Here is a 17950-nt window from a genome sequence, read left to right as displayed (position 1 = left end):
ACTTTAACATTTTAACATTTACTTCAGAGAAGTCATTAAATGTCCAGCTAATTAGACAAATAGTAAAAATAGCTCACTAAAAGTTAATTATGTTAATTTACGCATATTGTATGAACAAATGTCAAAGAGATATTTTTTTTAAAGCTACATTATGCGCAATTTAAAATTTAGAAATTTAAAAAATTTGAAAATTGGTTTTGTTTGAGTTTAATACATCTGGGCCCGTATTCACAAAACATTTTATCTTAGAACTAAGAGTTCTCCTAAACAGCAGTGAAAGTTTTTAGCTAAGAGTTTTCTCTTAAACCCTATTTACAAAGCTACTGAGACAAACATTTACTAAGGAATAGAGAGAAATCTTAAGCTAAGAGTAAGTATCGGGGTTGACCTCGTTACTATGAATGATGTCAGCATGCTTATTAACTATGCGCACAGTGATTGGCTGATAGGGGAGGGGTTTCTGTCAGAGATACATTCATAGAAACATTGTATTGTCATATTCAAATAAAAGTGAAAAAAAAGGTAGCCATATTCAAATAAAGATTTTAAAATGCAGGTTAAGTTTCACTAATTAAACAAGTATATGTTCAGATAATTGTCAGCGTCTTACAATTAGAGGACATACATATAAACAACCTTTTAATAAACAGAGTAGAAAAATCATGGCTGATAATAATACATGCAAACGTAAAAGAAAACCAAACTGGATGCAAGAACAGCTTCTTGTCCAACTTGCTAATGAAAACAAGGATATAATCAAAGGAAAATTTGTAGTTGAGATAACCTCCTAAACCAAAAAAAAAAAGATGCGTGGGAAAACAAATGTGTGCAAATAAATGCAGCATGTTTCTAAACTGTTTACGTTCTTAGGCAGACTGTGGGCAACATCCTTTCCAGCCCTGCTGGAAAAAACAACAACAACAACAACAACAACAACAACAACAACAACAACAAAAAAAAACAATAGAAACCATCACAGAATTTAAAGTGCTTTTACTGGGTGTAATAGGATTTGTACTGGTTTTAATTAGGGTTGGGTACCGAAACCCATGTGACCGGTATGTACCTGACCGAAACAGAAAGCGAATTTCGGTGCCCCATTTCGATGCCACTTAAGTGCCTGAACTGTCGATTGAAATATTTGTTTTCTGGTGCTATGATACGAATGTAGAAGCATTAATTCATCAACATGCATGATCGCTAGTTAAATATAAATACTGCATTCATGGGGTATCAGAATGATCGGAAAAAATATTTCCTGAATGAGAAAACTCACATGAATGTCTGAAAGCTTTGATGATACAAATCCAAGACATCTTTGTAGTTACTATCCAGTTTCACATTTCTAACTAAAAGCACAAATCACCAGGAAATGAAACCATCCAATAAGCGTGTGAATGTAGCAACTATAGTTACACTTGCTCTGACTGCAGCAGGTGGTTTTGCTGTTAGCTTAGCTAGCTACATTAAACACGCTTAACTTAAAATGCCAAAAACGAAACATTCTAAAGTGTGGCTATATTTCACGAGAAATGATTCAGACACTGCGACGAGCAGCAAATGTTTTACAGCAGTTGCGTGTGAAGGGGAAAACGCATCAAACCTAATGAAACATTTGATGGTATGTGGAATAAACTTGAAAGCAGAGGGATGCACCGTGTTTGACAGTTTGTATCAGCTGGAGATGTGTCATAGTTTGCCAGAGACGGCAATTGTGTGATGCGATGTAGGAAAACCCAACACATGGTGAAATTTTACCTTTTTTAGGTATGAAAGCTGAGTTCAGGCCCCTTTCAAAAACTTTTATTTTTTACATAACCTACATTATGGCTATCTTAGGTTGGCTGATAGCGATGATTTTCTGGAATGGGACACAAATCATGCAAATGAAGTGTTCAGGTGTAGCAACCTGCCCCAATTCACAAATCCTAATCCAATCATCATAACTGCTCAAAGACTGGGGAGAGGCACCAAGAGCCATTACAAACTAAAGGTGAACATCTCAGTCATCTGGCTCATTTGACTTACAAAGAGAACAGGAACATCTTGCTACAAACTCTGTTTAAGAGAATCATTTATCTTACGTCATCATATTTGCCTTAAATGTCAAATACAATGTACTTTACCTTAGTATTTCATGTGATGCTATGTCAGAACATAAAATCAGCATATTTTAAACAGATTCTTAAATCCCACAGTTGGAAAAATAATGTGTTAAATGTTACTTACATGCACACTCTTTTCGTGGAAACAGCATGAATTCCACACATCAGAGTACACTGTATAAAAAAAATTGCATTCATATTAATAAACAAAGGATTACTTATTAGAATTGATTTTACTTTTTTATTGTTATAAAATAAGCATAGCCATCTCATAGTCATACCTCAAACATTTACATTTACATTACATTTACATTTATTCATTTAGCCGACGCTTTTATCCAAAGCGACTTACAATTGGGAATACAACAAGTGATTCATCCTAAGGAGGCAGATCAACATAGGAAGTGTTCAAAAATACCATATATCAGGCGTTGTTAGAAGAGTGCAGGCTAGAAGGAGAAGATCAAGAAAGAGAGGAAAAACAGGCTAGAAGGGAGGATATTTTTTTTTTTTTTTTTTTTTTTTTTTTTTTTTTTATTGAGTCAGATAGTGTCGAAAAAGATGGGTTTTCAGCAGTCGTTTGAAAGCTGTTAAGGAGTCTGCATTCCGGATAGGGGTGGGAAGATCATTCCACCAGGCAGGAACGTTGAACGAGAATGTTCTGGACAGTGATTTCATGCCTCTCTGTGGTGGTACAATGAGGCGTCTTTCACTAGAGGATCTCAGTCTTCTGGAAGGAGTGTAGATGTGTAGTAGTGAATGGAGGTAGGCAGGTGATGATCCGGTGGCTGTCCTATAGGCCAGCATCAGTGTCTTGAATTTGATGCGTGCTGTAACCGGTAGCCAGTGCAGGGATATGAAGAGAGGTGTAACATGGGCCTTTTTGGGCTCGTTGAAGACCAGTCGTGCTGCTGCATTCTGAATCATTTGTAGAGGCTTGATTGTACATGCTGGAAGACCAGCTAAAAGAGCATTGCAGTAGTCCAGCCTGGAAATGACCAGGGCCTGGACGAGGAGTTGTGTAGCATGCTCTGTTAGGAAGGGCCTGATCTTTCTGATGTTGTACAATGCAAACCTGCAAGATCGAGCGGTCTTAGCTATGTGGTCTTTAAAAGTCAGTTGGTTGTCAAAGATAACACCCAGATTTCTGGCTGAAGTTGATGGGGTAATTGTTGATGAACCTAACTGGATGGAGAAGTCATGCTGTAGAGATGGAGTGGCAGGAAAGATAAGGAGTTCCGTCTTTGCTAGATTGAGCTGTAGATGGTGTTCCTTCATCCATGCAGAGATATCCGCTAGGCAACCTGAGATCCGTGCAGCTACCGATGGATCGTCTGGTTTGAAAGAAAGATAGAGCTGTGTGTCATCAGCATAGCAATGGTAGGAGAAGCCATGTGCCTGTATGATGGGGCCCAGAGATGTAGTGTATATGGAGAAGAGGAGAGGTCCAAGAACTGAACCCTGAGGAACCCCAGTGACCAGTTGATGAGTTTTGGATACCTCGCCTCCCCAGGCCACTCTGAAAGACCTACCAGAGAGGTAGGATTTGAACCAGCGAAGTGAAGTCCCTGTAATACCCAGCATTGAGAGGGTGGACAGGAGGATCTGGTGATTCACAGTGTCAAAAGCTGCAGATAGGTCCAGCAAGATGAGTACCGATGATTTGGACTCAGCTTTTGCCGTCCGCAAGGCTTCAGTGACAGACAGTAGCGCAGTCTCAGTTGAATGGCCGCTTCTGAACCCTGATTGGTTAGAGTCCAGTAGATTGTTCTGTGAGAGGAATAAGGATAGCTGGTTGAAAACAGCCCGTTCCAGTGTTTTTGCTATGAATGGAAGGAGGGAGACAGGTCTGTAGTTGTCTATGAGTGAGGAGTTAAGTGTAGGTTTTTTGAGCAGTGGGGTTACCCGGGCCTGCTTAAATGTAGTGGGAAAAGTGCCTGTGAGAAGAGATGTGTTGATGATGTGTGTGAGCGCCGGTAGGATTGTAGGGGAGATTGCTTGGAGAAGGTGTGAGGGGATAGGATCTAAAGGACATGTCGTCGGATGGCTGGAGAGGAAAAGTTTGGTTACTTCTGCCTCCGAGCAAGGACAGAAGGAGAAGTGGGGGGTTCCAGCCGTGATTGTGGTCAATTTTAGTTCCTGTATGTGTGGAGCTGAGAACTTATTATTGATCGATGTAGTTTTGTCTGTAAAAAATGTGGCGAAATCATCAGCTGTTATAGAAGTTGTGGGAGGTGGTGGAGGGGGACAAAGCAGTGTATTAAATGTTTTGAAAAGGTTGCGTGCGTCCGGGGAATTGTTGATCCTGTTGTGGAAGTATGAAGATTTGGCTGTATGTACTTGGGTAGCGAAAGATGAGAGCATAGACCGATACATACTGAGGTCGGATGGATCCTTAGATTTGTGCCATTTTCTCTCAGCTGCCCTAAGTTTGGAACGATGCTCACGAAGAACATCGGATAACCAAGGGGTTGTCGGAGCAGATCGTGCTGGCCTGGAGGAGAGAGGGCATATAGCATCTAGACAGGAGGTAATAGTGGAGCATAAGGTGTCAGTTGCTGCATTAGTGTCCAGGGATGAGAAGTGAGTAGGAGAGGGAAGGGAGGAGGATACTAAAGAAGAAAGATGGGAGTGTGAGAGAGAGCGTAGGTTTCTTCTAAAAGTAACAGGTAGAGGGGTTGGGAGTGCACAAGTAGCAAGATGTAGGTCAAATGTAATGAAGAAGTGGTCAGAGATGTGTAGGGGTTTGACCACAATATTGTCTGAAATACAATTTCGCATGTAAATGAGATCAAGTTGGTTGCCAGATTTATGAGTGCATGTAGTGATAACACGTTGTAGATCAAATGAAGCTAGAAGTGAATTGAAGTCAGCAGCATAGGGTTTGTCAAGGTGAATGTTGAGGTCCCCAAAGACTAGAAGTGGGCTGCCATCCTCTGGAAACGAGGACAGCAGCCCATCCAGCTCTTCTAAGAAGATGCCAAGTTGAGTAGGAGGGCGGTAGATTACCACAATGTGGAGTTCGATAGGAGATGTTACAGTGATTGTATGAGATTCAAATGAACTATAATTGCATAGAGGAGAATGGGTTGAGTATTTCCAGTTGTTAGAAATAAGAAGTCCCGTCCCCCCACCCCTTCCAGTCTGACGAGGGGTGTGAGAGAAGGAAAAGTTATTAGAAAGAGCAGCTGGGGTTGCAGAGTCTTCTGGACGAATCCAGGTCTCAGTCAAGCCTAGAATGCTCAAACCAGATTGCACAGAAAATGCTGAAATGAAGTCAGATTTGTTGACAGCTGATTGACAGTTCCAGAGTCCAACCGTGAAAGAGAAAGGTTCAGTGGAAGAAGTGTCGATAGGACGCAGGTTAGAAATATTGCGTCGACGTGTGCGTGTGATATTAGTGCGGTGTGAAGAGACCACCGGAATGAGTTGGAAACACATGATAGAGGAGGACAGAAAGAAGAGTGAAATAAAGGAGAGGAGTACTTAAGTGCGTTGTCGGTGTCGTTGCTCGGAGAAGTCGCGCAGGAAAAGTCGCAGTCTTTACTCTCGTCGGTCTTCAAAGTCGCGCAGGAAAAGTCGCAGTCTTTACTCTCGTCGGTCTTCAAAGTCGCGCAGGAAAAGTCGCAGTCTTTACTCTCGTCGGTCTTCACGCGAGGAGGCTGAACGCTTCCGCTGACGCTTCAGCGTCAGCTGTTCTGACGCAGTTAAATAGACAACCAAACAGTGCTTCAATGATAAAAGCTAGGGACGCCTCCTAGGCTCAGTGAGCCGCGAATGTCTCGCCCGCACGCAAAATGGCTCAATCGAAACTCAAAAAGCAACAGCTTCGCACTTGTAATAGCTCCAGAAGGGAACGATATGACAAAAACAAAAGCTTCCCTTGGCCGTACGCTCAGTTATCAATTTTAATGATTGCAATAAAAACTAGAATTTAAAGCAAAAACAATCGCAGGACAAATAACAGAAGAACACTCCTTTTCTAACAGTGAATAGATGTAAATAAAACAAACGAATAATTAAATAGAACAACAGAGTACTTTAAGAAGCAGCTCAAAATTAATATTAACGAATAAGTGAATAGAAACTACAGAGTGCGTTTTAGAAGCAGCTCAAATTTAATATTAACCAATAAGTAAATAGAAACTACAGAGTGCGTTTTAGAAGCAGCTCAAATTTAATATTAACCAATAAGTAAATAGAAACTACAGAGTGCGTTTTAGAAGCAGCTCAAATTTAATATTAACCAATAAGTAAATAGAAACTACAGAGTGCGTTTTAGAAGCAGCTCAAATTTAATATTAACCAATAAGTAAATAGAAACTACAGAGTGCGTTTTAGAAGCAGCTCAAATTTAATATTAACGAATAAGTGAATAGAAACTACAGAGTGCTTAAGAGAACAGCGGCTTAAAATTAATACTTAGGAATAAGTAATTAAACAGAAACGACAAAGTGCTTTTAGCAGCAACTCTAAGTAACGACCGCCTAGTGAAATAGTATTAAAGTAGACACTTACGCGCCGTCGTTCTTTCTCGTCTGAGGACTGAACTCACTTTCCCGCAGTATGGAAAGTAAGCAAACTATTTAAGCAGTATTCTCGCTAGCCACGCCTCCTAGGCTCAGTGAGCCGCGAATGTCTCGCCCGCACGCAAAATGGCTCAATCGAAACTCAAAAAGCAACAGCTTCGCACTTGTAATAGCTCCAGAAGGGAACGATATGACAAAAACAAAAGCTTCCCTTGGCCGTACGCTCAGTTATCAATTTTAATGATTGCAATAAAAACTAGAATTTAAAGCAAAAACAATCGCAGGACAAATAACAGAAGAACACTCCTTTTCTAACAGTGAATAGATGTAAATAAAACAAACGAATAATTAAATAGAACAACAATTTAAGGTCTCTCACACTTGAAAAAATTAACACTGGGTAATTCTGAACCATGGAATCATGGAAAATCTTATTTTACATTTCACATCATTCACAATTTACCTCAAGAGTGAACAATGAACCCTGGTCATTCATAATCTGGTGTGTCACACTGTACAGTCTTAATCCCTGGATAACTATTATTTGCATTCTTTCAGTGTAATCAGTAATGAATAAATAAACACAAAACTATATTTATTTTTTGACCATTGAAAATAGGTAGGATACTAAATTTGGAGCTGCGGTTAGATCTCAATATCTCTGAGATCAAACACTATCAAGTTCCCAGAAGCTAAGTTTCTTAAGAACCAGAATATAAAATTATATTAATACTTCTTGAGTTGCAAACGCATAAATTTATGAGACTCAAGCAGGTATGTTCAACAACATACAATTCTAATTGCAACATTATTTCTTATACGGACATTGTTCTTTAAATAAAATAAGCATCAGCTGTATACAAAGTGACCAACATTTGGTTTTCAACCACTGAAAATGGGTAACATTCAACAATCTGGACACGGAGCCTCATTGAGATCCCCGTATCTCTGGGACTGAATGATGGCGGGCCTTGAAAATTAAGATTCCAAAAGAAAAGTTTATTAACAACTAGAAACTAAAACCATACTGCAATATCTTTAATAATTCTTGAGTTATAGGCACCAAACTTTGGAAAAAGAATATTTATGGCACTATATGGTATATTCAATGCATTTGTCTTAACAGAAAGAAATGAGATACATCTCTAGTTTTACCATTATTTGTTTTTCAGACATTCCTCTTTAATAAAACCCACATTCTTCAAAAATACAGACTGAATATAGACATTTTAATAACAATCAAATGAGAATGAAAACCAACCGGTTTGTTCCTCTGTATCTTCTTGTTTCAGACTGAACACTTCTGCAATCCTTATGTCGTCAATCTTCACGTCTTCACTCTCCTCTTTAACTAACGCCATCTCTATAGTGTCACATGGATCTGAGTGGCTTTACCAGGAGATTTTTCTGTTTAGTGTAATGATTAAAATGAGAAAAAATGAACCGATAGAAATGGGTGCATTACAATCAGTTCCCTAGTTCAGTAGTCAGCACACTGCTAATGAAGTCAGTCTAATGGCCTTAAATGAACTAATGCATTAATTAATATTATATATACATTATATATTTATATTTCACAAAAAAAAGGTTGCTGGGTTTTTGTATCATTTGCTAGGGCTGTTTGAAAATGTGCAAAACAGGGCACTGAGACACTTCTTTTGGATACTAATGGATATAGAAGTGTCCTAATAACAAAAGCAAACCCATAAAAATAAAAAAATCAGATCAAAACTAATAAAAAATAGATATGCTGTTCAGATCTCATGCCAGAATATACAAGTACACACACATTAAAAAATTTACAATTCTGTTTCAGAGAAAGAGCAACTGTGATCTATTTTCAGATGAAAACACTGTAATGTTTCTTTCACAGGATTCTCACTCTCTTTTTTTTTTTTTTAAAAAGTGCACATTAACATTTAATAAAGCATTAGAATCTAGCATTAAACAATAATTAAGCTATTGTACATCGTTAGCATTGACTACAAAACTTTTAAAGCTCAAACACAGACCTTTCTTCAACAGAATCACATCAAATGCAGGAGCGCAGCGCAGCCTTATGACGTCACACCAATACGCCAAAATAAAAGTCCTGTTCAACACAAAAGTCAGAAGTGCTGGAAAATTTATATGCAACAAAAGTAAACCACTTAAACAAAAAAGAGCATGTATTCAGAGTTTAATTTCTTTTTTAAAACACGTTTAAAGGTATGTTGTCTAGTTGTGCACTGAAAATAACTGCTAATGAAAGATTAGCAACTAGTATTTAAGAATCTGTCTAAAAGGCAGTAAATAAAACTGTAACATCTGTTTTGAAAAGGACTTTTATTTTGGCGTGGTGATGTGACGTCATAAGGCTGCGCCGTGCTCGTGCATCTGTTGTGATTCTGCTGAAGAAAGGTTTAACCATTCACATTTTTTAAGTCAACGCTAACTTTGTAAAATGGTTTAATTGTTGTTCACGGTTATACTTAAATGTTCTAATCTGACGTTAATGCACGTTATTTGTGAGAGCAAAGCACATCAGCAAATGAATGAAAGATAAGCTGCATCTTATTTCACTAAATCTGTGAAAGAAACATGAGAGCGTTTTTATCTGAATATAAATTACAGTTGCACGTTTTGTGAAAACGATACATTTATATTTTTCTTCTGGCATGAGATGTGAACATTTCCAAATTATTTTTTAATAGTTTTGATGTCTGTGGATTTGTTTTTGTCGTTAGAAAAGGGAGCTTTTTGAAATTGCTTGTTAGTTTAAAGAGTTGCTTTCACGGATTAAACACTCAAATAAGCACATTCTGCTCAAAACTGTACATGCAACAAGAACAAACAAACAATTCTTACAAACCAACTGCAAATAATGTTAATTAAGTTTATCTAATGACTAAATTACAGATAATTTTGTACCTTTGTCTGTATGTGTATAATTAGTAGTTCAGTATTTCAGGCCATTGACTATTACTGTGAGTGACTCCATTAGCAGTGTGCTGACTACTGAACTAGGAACTGATTGAGAAGCACACAGAGATTTAGTCTGGACTGGATCTATTTTTCTTTTCTTTTTCATTTTAATCATTACAGTATCGAACTACACAGAAAAAAAAAGCTCCTGGTGAAGCAACTCAGATGCACGTGACACTATTATAGAGATGGCGTTGGTTAAAGAGGAGAGTGAAGACGTGAAGATTGAAGACATAAGGATTGCAGAAGTGTTCAGTCTGAAACAAGAAGATGCAGGTTGGTTTTCATTCTCATTTGATTGTTATTAAAATGTCAGTTTCTATATTCAGTGTATATTTTTAAAGAATGTCACGTGAGTTTCCTAATTTAAGTGGTTTTATTGGACATGGAGCCTCATGTGTACAGACATGTTAAGATCACATGACCAGACAAATACTAATCTTCAAGTACAGCTGAGAAAACACTTCTTCTGTTCGTTATTGTCATACATTCGGTAAGGAATAATGCACAGCTGTACTTTAAACGATTTTAATGGAGGCGACCCAACGCAAAGTCCATTAGAATTATTTAATGCAAAGTTAGCTGTCCATCATCCCGCTTAATACCATGGTCATTTGCCAGTTAAAGCTGTTATTGTTGTTTGCAGCACAGCTGTGCTATATTGGGACACCATGAATATAAACTAAAATGTGCTTTTAACATACTTTCTCTGTATTTAAAAAAATATATATTTAGTTAACGCTTATAGTACACTTGAGCCCATCTTTCATTCATTAGGACACTTAAGCACTTTTTAATTAAAAGCACATTTTAGTTCATATTCACGGTTTATGAGTGTGATTCTAAGTTTATCTTAAGAAGTACTCTCCTTGTGCAAGAGAGAATAACCCTTAAGTAAGGGTTACAAGTAGAAGTCGACCGATGTTTTGGTTTTGCCGATTAATCAGCACCAATAGTTCACTGACAAAACTATTGTTTATCGGCAAAAATCCATACCGATAGTTTTTTTTTTCTGTTCCAGCAGTGGTTTAGAGCAGTGGTTCTCAACTCCAGTCCTCGGGGCCCACTCCTCTGCACATTTTGTATGTCTCCCTCGTTTAACACACCTGATTCAGGTCATCAGTTCATTAGGAGAAAGATCCATGACCTAAACTGAAAGATTCAGAAACATACAAAATGTGCAGAGCAGTGGGCCTCGAGGACTGGAGTTGAGAATCACTGGTTTAGAGACATGACACTGCGTGCTGCACAGAGCGGGACACTTCAAAGGCAGATTTAAAACATCGACAACAAAACTGTGTGCACAGTATGCTGTCGTGCATGTTTTCACGTCATTACTAAGCAATACATTTGTTGACTGCCTTATCTTGGTTTTGATGTCAGTTTCTTTGTGCCATTAAACTGCTTTTGCATTTGTTTTTGTTTTTTCTAGACCTGATTGAGGAGAGTCAAGAGCTGAAGGATATGGAAGAGAAAGAGCAGAATGAGAAAGATCATTTAAAAATTAGAGAAAAGAAGATAAAATCTAACAGGGTTTTTACCTGCCATCACTGTGGAAAGAGTTTTAATCGAAAACGACATCTTAAGGTCCACATAAGTGTTCACACTGGAGAGAAGCCCTACACCTGCCAACAGTGTGGAAAGAGTTTTGCTCAAAAAGGAACCCTTGTAGTCCATTCGAGAACTCACACTGGAGAGAGACTATTTTTCTGTAAACAGTGTGGAAAAAGTTTCACTCAAAAAGGAAACCTTGATGTCCACATAAGGAGTCACACAGGAGAAAAGCCTTACACTTGCTCTCAATGTGGACAGAGTTTTACACAGAAAAACAACCTCAATTGCCACATGAGCATTCACAGTGGGGAGAACTTGTTCACCTGCCAACAGTGTGGAAAGAATTTCATTCAAAAACTAAACCTTAAAGTCCACATGAGGATTCACACCGGAGAAACACATTTTATCTGTAATCAGTGTGGAAAAGGTTTTACTCAAAAAGGAAATCTTGAAGTCCACATGAGAATTCACACTGGAGAAAAGCCTTTTATTTGCTCACAGTGTGGACAAAATTTTGCACATAAAAGCAACCTTAAACGCCATATGAGAACTCACAGTGGAAAGAGCTAGTTCTAATGCCAACAGTGTGGAAACAATTTCATTCACAAACAAAACCTTAACGTCCACATGAGGATTCACACTTGAGAAAGACATTTTTTTTTTTATTGATTCATATATGCACATCTAAGTTAACGTTGACACCACTGCTGAATGTGAGCCAAATCTGATTGTCCACCTACATGACCCTTTCTTTTATTTGCATCATTCGTCTTTTTTATACATTATCTTGAGGCTTCATCTGACCATCTCCTTTGCTTAGAAGCATTTATATTTACAATTAGTCATTTAGCGGACACTTTTATCCAAAGCAACTTAAAAAAATGACAACAGAATCAATCAAACCAACAACAAAGCCATAGCTTGTAAGTGCTATTATTATTTTTTACAATAATAAATAATAATAGTTATATAAATACAAAGAAAAGTAGATAGAATAGGCAACAAATATAGAACACATTTGTGGTAGACTAATTCGTGTATCATTCGTCTATTCGTGTTTTTTTTTGTTTTTTTTGTTTTTTTTTTATATTGAAAGAAGAAACATGAGAAATAGCTCAGAGAAGGCACAACAACTTGCTCTGGAAGTTTAGTTGGTTTTATTTGACATCAATTAATACCCAATATTAATGAAATAAACTCAGCAAAAACAAAGTTATGACTTCTGTGTATTAACACTATGGTCTGCACTTGACAGTGCACTTTGTCTACTGTTCTGGGCTGTGTTTGTGTGGTTGTTTGATAAGAATAAGATTAAATGTATTGGCAATAAACACATTAATTAATCAATACTGATCCTAGGGGTTTTTACTTAAAGTAGTCAAGACGATTTCATTTATATAATGCACATTTACATTTTTGTATTGTTCTTAAGTTTAAAAAATTAGATGAGAATACTAATATTTAAAATCTCTTTTAAGATTTTAAGCACCTCGGCCAGGATGAGTACCCACATAGGTTGCAACGGTATTACAATAACATTTGTATTTTGATTCTTCATATAATAGGTCACAGATCAAAGATTTAAAAGTACACATTGACACCAAACTTCATAAAGTATCTTCATTTCATTTTGTGAAGTTTTACAATCACTAGGTGCGGCAAACCATAAAGCTTTAGTTTGTACAGACTGTGTGATGTGATTGTAAAGAATAAGTTTCTGTGATGTTAGAGTGAATCAGACAGTGATAAAGTGATCAGAACTGCACCAAACTAAACAACCATTAAACCAGAGATCCTTTCATGTAGCTCCACCACACTTCACTTTTTTAAAAATAAGCAAATAAAGTGATAGACATAAAGACACAAAAAATACATGTACAAAGGAAATGCAGTTAAAGTTAAAGAAGAAAAAAAGGCACAGCATAATAGAGGAGGCTCCTCCACACTTCTTAAAGGTGCCATAGAATGCATTGAGAGAATATTTTAAATTGTTCTCTGATATCTACATAGAAGGTATATGTCATAGGAAAGGGCAAAAAATCTCCAGAAATGGTTTTACAGGTCCATTTACAACCCTAGAATTTGTCCCTAGAATGAAATGCTCTGTTATTGCCTTATTTGGAAGTTTCATGAATATTAATGAGCCCTGCTCTGATTGGCTGTTTCACAGAACTGCTCGTCTCAATAGCTCACACATGGATACAAATATATATATTAGGGACGGGACTCGATTAAAAATTTTAATCTAATTAATTAGAGGCTTTGTAATTAATTAATTGAAATTAATCGCATTTTAATCGCATGTAAATATTTGACCTGAGAACAGTGAGAATTAAGATTTTTACATGGATTTTTAGTATACCATTGAATAATGACTGAATACATAAGCTTAAGCAACAAAATATTGTTTATTTTTGTTCAACCAAGTCCAACAGACCAGTGCAATATTGCCATTAAAAGTGTAGCAAGAAGCACGTTCTTTAACGAGTCTTTCCTTCCGAGAACTCTGCTCTTGTGTTTGCTTAATTATGCATTTAAACTTTAATGACCAAACCTATCATTATAAATGTTGCTGCACATGGAATATAACGCGGATAACATTTAAAAAATAGTTTTTATCAGGTTACACACTGATTATTTATCACTCAAACCCCTTTCTCTACCTGTCCGTTGGTCGCGTATATCCTCCATGTTTGTAGTTTTTTAACACTTTTTATGCGTGTTTGTAGTTCTAATCGAATCCTCGTTCACGGCGCAGTGTGTTGCGGGCAATATAAGCAGTTAAGAGTGTGCATTGATCGTTAAGTAGTAGACCATCCGGGAATCTTTGGAATACTTTTTAAACATACTACGATTTGGGACATACAATACTATTTAGGACGGACGTCTTTGGCTTGTCTGAACACTAGTTTGTGCTCCAGTATAATCGGTCCGCCAAATCTCATCTAGTGAGAAACGTTCCGCGGTGCAAAACGTATTGCGATTAAAATGCGTTAAAAAATTAACGCGTTATTTTTGTGTAATTAATTAATCTAAATTAATGCGTTAAAGTCCCGGCCCTAATATATATATAATTAGGAGCTCTCGCCGCTTTCAATATGCGGTTTGTTGAATCTGCCGTTTTGAGTCGCGTACATTTTAGTACTGATTACTGTGATGCATGTGCTCTGTGTAACGTTATCATGCAGAGGGAGTGCTTTTGACCACAGAAGTTCAGCTGCTTGTCTGTGATTCTCAAGATCTGTAAATCATTCGCCATTATCAGAGCAGTTATTTCTCCATCATTCCCCATCATCAGCGCAATCATCTCTCTGTTTATGTGGTAAGTGAAATCCTATGTATTGCCATGTAACAAGCTAGCGCTAGCATTAAGCTAGCCGTGTCCCTTTAGTGGCTTGCCTTGTTTTACAGATGTGCTGACGTTACCAATGATTTAGCAATGCAAATGTTGGATGTCACGGTACACACATCCGCTGTGTTCTCATGTCTCGTGATCTGTGTGTTTGTGAGTGTTGTACGTCATGCTCGTCAGCGCAGCTGCCAATCGGTCCCACACCAGGTGCTGCTCATGATCTCAGCCTACATATACTCTCCGCATTCTCTCTTCCTTTGTCAGATGATTCACCCCGGACCTTGGCTGTGTGTTGTTTGGTGAAGCCTTGGCGGAGCAGGCAGAGCATGAAGCCTTGGCGGAGCAGGCAGAGCGTGAAGCCTTGGCGGAGCAGGCAGAGCGTGAAGCCTTGGCGGTGCAGGCAGAGCAGGAAGCCATGGCGGAGCAGGAAGCGTTGGCGGAGCAGGCAGAGCAGGAAGCCTCGGCGGAGCAGGCAGAGCAGGAAGCCTTGGCGGAGCAGGCAGAGCAGGAAGCCTTGGCGGAGCAGGCAGAGCAGGAAGCCTTGGCGGAGCAGGCAGAGCGTGAGGTTCATAAAAGTGTGTCACGCCCTTGGGAGGTTCTGCCGTGATCGCCACCTCCTTGGACGGTTCTGCAGCTGGTGCTGCCAGCTCTGGAGGCACTGGCGCAGCAGACTCATGGTCAAACGAGGCCTCTGGAGTAGACTCGTGGACAGACGAGGCCTCTGTAGCACAGTGTGCAGCCCACACACTCAAAATGGCGATGGCCATCACAGGCAGCGGAGTGGATAGAGGGAGACACCGCCGGGCTATTGGGTGCAGGGACCACCGGGATGCCAGCAGCTCTCACTGACATCATTGGTGGGTCCATCACACTTGCAATCATGACATGACAAGGCTCTGAAGGATAAGGTGAGGCATGGTGTGGCTCTGGCAGATCAGGCGAGGTATGGCGTGACTCTAGTGTGGCGGCCATCTTGTGAGCTGGCTCTGGAAGGGCAACCATGACAGATGTAGACTCTGGAGCAGCAGCCATTTTGTGAACAGACTCTGGGATGGCAGCCATTTTGGGTGCAGACTCTGGGATGGTGGCAGGCATGGCGTGAGCAGGCCCTGAAGCAGCAGACATGATGTGAGCTGACTGTGGCTTGGCAGACGTGACGTGAACAATACCAGACATGACGGTGGGGACGTGAAAGCACTGTTGTGTTGTGGGTACTGTGTGGTGGCAGGGTTTAGTGTTGTGCCGATAGACGATAGTATCGTGTATCGACGATAGTCAGAGATATCGCCTGTTGCTGATGCCTTTGACGATAGTTAGACGATTATTATTTTTATCCGTCAACAAAGAACTTAACTTTAGCAATGCAGCACAGAGAGTCTGTTCTAGGATGCTTCAGAAACTTGCCGCGGTATAAACACACGCATAGAGAGGCCACAGCGCCTTAACGCACCTCGTGCAGTGAAAATGGGAGATTTTCATCATACAGTACGGTGGTAGATTCTAAAGGGAGTGTTATATTATATTAGCATTGCAGTCATTAGGATAACAGAGGTAGTAAAACCTGGTTCAGGCTGAATTAATTACGATGTATCATAATCAGTCTGTATATAGTAAACATAAACATTTATCTCAGTAACGTCTATAGGCGTTAATTAGAATTACGATGCGATCAGATGGCGCTAAAAATACGCACGTGAATTACACGCGCATCACTTCTCTGCATTCAATATGAACTGAACTACAACATCACCTGATGACAACGGTCAGACATACAGCGGTAACATACTCGCAATATGACGGGTAAAGAAAGATTCATTCATTTACATTCTGGCACGCACATTTACAGCTCACTCACTGACGATAGCAGAGAATGAAACCGAAAGTAACTTGAACAACTCCGGCAGATAGCGCTCTGTACACGCACAACTTAATCAAATGCCAAAAGAAAGTCTACCTTTACAAAACGAATAAGGAATTTAGTACATAGATAATTAATTAAATTAGCACGATAGTATCGTGTATCGGCGATCTCTCAGGCTGACGATAGGGCGATATGAAAATTGAGCATATCGCCCAACACTAGCAGGGTTCTTCATCCACAATCCCCACAGTAAACGAGGAACCACTCAAACGAAGTGCGAAATCAATATATTGTTCAAGAGTCCAGTGCGGTATGTGCCGTGGCAGTAAATGAGAAATAGCATTAGATAGTCCAAAACGGAAAAAGTCCTTTAGTGCAACATCATTAAATTCTACCTGGTAGCACAGGTCACAAAATTCTGCCACAAAATCCTCAATCGAATGATTCTCTTGACGTAGTCCAAGGAGAGCAACTGCTGGGTTCATGTTTGGGTCACGTATTCTGTAACAAGTAGTCCACTGAACGATGAGATGTGATGATGAACCCAAGTGCAGTTTAATGAAACAGTGAAATAATCCAGAAATCCCAACAAAAAAATGATAATCCAAACAATGACTTGACTTGACTTGACTTGAAAAGACTGAACAGACTTGGCATGAACTTGACTTGACTTGACTTGACATGACTTGACTTGACAACAGAACTCACCAACAGCAGGTTAACAACATTAATACGTGACCAGGACCATACAAACACAAGGGCTATTTATACAGACAATGAGGGACACATGACAAGAATCAACCAATGAAAAACAAGGAACAAGACCATAGCAACAAATCAGAGCAAGACACATGGAACTAGGGAACCAATGATAGTTATACACAAGGGCAAGGGAAGCAAGACACCACAGCATATAACCATTACATAATAAAAGACATGAAAACCCCAAAACAAAACTCCACGTGACATATATAAAAAAATAATTAAAAAAAATCTTAAATAAGCTATTTCCTCTATTGACATCCATCCATCCATTCAAAAAAAACATGTCTTTATAAGCGCACGGTTAGCAAAGCTGTTAACGTTACGCTAAAGGTTGCAGAGTGCAGTGCATTTGGCGTCAACTGAAGTCATCTCAGAAACCGATGTCTAAAAATGTGCAAGTTTTTCAAAGTATGTAAGACCCATCCAGTTAAATATGTTAACCTCCACTCTTTTTTTCGTTAGTTCATAAAAATATAATGAAATAAGGAAAATGCATATCTGCAAACACACATAAACCCAATATCACGTCTACTTTAATTGCTGTACCAAACTTTAGATAGCAAAAATACCACACTTAAAGACATCAGTGGCACAATATTAAGTTACTGCAGCCCTGTCACTAAGTTTGTATTTACTTTGTCTAAGTTACTGTGAATATTGTATTTATAAAATTCAGATATAACCTCTGTCAAATCAAACTGAACAATAAAGAAACCAGGTTAGATTGAAACTGTCACGGATTGGCCAGGCTCCACACCCTCTGTCACGCCCAGATCACCGTCACCTGAGTTTTGATCACCATCACCTGCACGCCATCATC

The 17950-nt window shown here is 38.9% G+C and overlaps 2 protein-coding genes across 2 annotated transcripts in view; one reads left to right on the top strand and one right to left on the bottom strand.

The window, feature by feature from the left end:
• The window catches only part of LOC141322809 (uncharacterized), a 73815-nt gene extending 65784 nt beyond the window's left edge, over nucleotides 1-8031 (bottom strand). The window contains exon 1 of the mRNA XM_073833445.1: nucleotides 7896-8031. Within this exon, the coding sequence (XP_073689546.1) occupies nucleotides 7896-7995 (100 nt within the window). The 5' untranslated portion in view covers nucleotides 7996-8031. The remainder of the gene's footprint in view (nucleotides 1-7895) is intronic.
• Nucleotides 8032-9637: 1606 nt separating this feature from the next.
• On the top strand, nucleotides 9638-12961 carry LOC141340791 (uncharacterized). Its single transcript, XM_073845885.1, has 2 exons — nucleotides 9638-9874; nucleotides 11031-12961. Exons 1-2 carry the CDS (start codon nucleotides 9787-9789, stop codon nucleotides 11720-11722), a joined length of 780 nt encoding a protein of 259 aa, XP_073701986.1. The 5' UTR covers nucleotides 9638-9786; the 3' UTR covers nucleotides 11723-12961.
• The last annotated feature ends 4989 nt before the right edge of the window (nucleotides 12962-17950 follow it).

This window comes from Garra rufa, chromosome 1 (genome assembly GCF_049309525.1).
Source record: "Garra rufa chromosome 1, GarRuf1.0, whole genome shotgun sequence".
NCBI lineage: Eukaryota > Metazoa > Chordata > Actinopteri > Cypriniformes > Cyprinidae > Garra > Garra rufa.
Note: the sequence above shows the minus strand (reverse complement) of the source record. Positions and strands in the feature narration are given on the sequence as shown.